The sequence below is a fragment of the Macadamia integrifolia genome, unplaced genomic scaffold (genome assembly GCF_013358625.1).
Source record: "Macadamia integrifolia cultivar HAES 741 unplaced genomic scaffold, SCU_Mint_v3 scaffold_3A, whole genome shotgun sequence".
NCBI lineage: Eukaryota > Viridiplantae > Streptophyta > Magnoliopsida > Proteales > Proteaceae > Macadamia > Macadamia integrifolia.
Window position 1 is genome coordinate 206765 of NW_024870666.1, and position 763 is coordinate 207527.

The 763-nt window shown below is 44.4% G+C and overlaps 1 protein-coding gene across 1 annotated transcript; it reads left to right on the top strand.

The window, feature by feature from the left end:
* The first annotated feature begins 302 nt into the window (after nt 1-302).
* On the top strand, nt 303-695 carry LOC122071649 (14-3-3 protein 1-like). Its single transcript, XM_042636022.1, has one exon. It carries the CDS (start codon nt 318-320, stop codon nt 693-695), a length of 378 nt encoding a protein of 125 aa, XP_042491956.1. The 5' UTR covers nt 303-317.
* Nucleotides 696-763: the final 68 nt, after the last annotated feature.

The window sequence follows — 763 nt, forward strand, 5'->3', positions numbered from 1 at the left end:
GAATTCGAAGTTCGATTTGAACCGCTAATACCACAACTGGTGAGGCCCATTGTTTCTGAACATCAAACGGGCTCTTGAATCTAGAGACGTAATTCTGTCTTTTTTTTTTTTTTTTTTTTTTGGTAATGGCTGTCAGCCTATTTCCGTGCTAGAAATTGTAGTCCAACATTTTTCAAATTTCAGTCAAAAATACCGAAAGACAATCCAATTCCTCGTAATTTAAGCCCTTCGATCACAACCCCCAATCCCCGGCATCTCTCTCTCTCTCTCTCTGACCCCATAAGAAATCTCTGCTACACCGGCTCTTCAGTTCTCTAATGGCGATGATTGCTGATGATAACCTAAGCAGAGAACACTGTGTCTACTTGGCCAAGTTCGCTGAGCAGGCCGAGCGATACGAAGAGATGGTGAAATTCATGGAGAAGCTCGTTGTTGGATCATCTTCAGTTGGTGAGCTCACAGTCGAGGAGCGGAATCTCCTTTCGGTCGCATACAAGAACGTCATCGGATCTCTGCGTGCGGCCTGGCGTATTGTGTCTTCGATTGAGCAGAAGGAAGAGGGTCGTAAGAACGAAGAACATGTCACGCTTGTCAAAGATTACAGATCTAAGGTGGTATCTGAGCTATCTGATGTCTGTGCTGGCATCTTGAAGCTTTTGGATGCTCACCTAACGAGAGGTGGTGATATCTCTTGATAATTCGAACAAGCAAAAAAGAGAGAGAGAGAGAGAGAGAGAGAGAGAGAGAGAGAGAGAATGTTAAC

Bases quoted from the DNA above. Each gene is read 5' to 3' on its own strand.
- LOC122071649 (XM_042636022.1), top strand. From the start codon at position 318: ATGGCGATGATTGCTGATGATAACCTAAGCAGAGAACACTGTGTCTAC.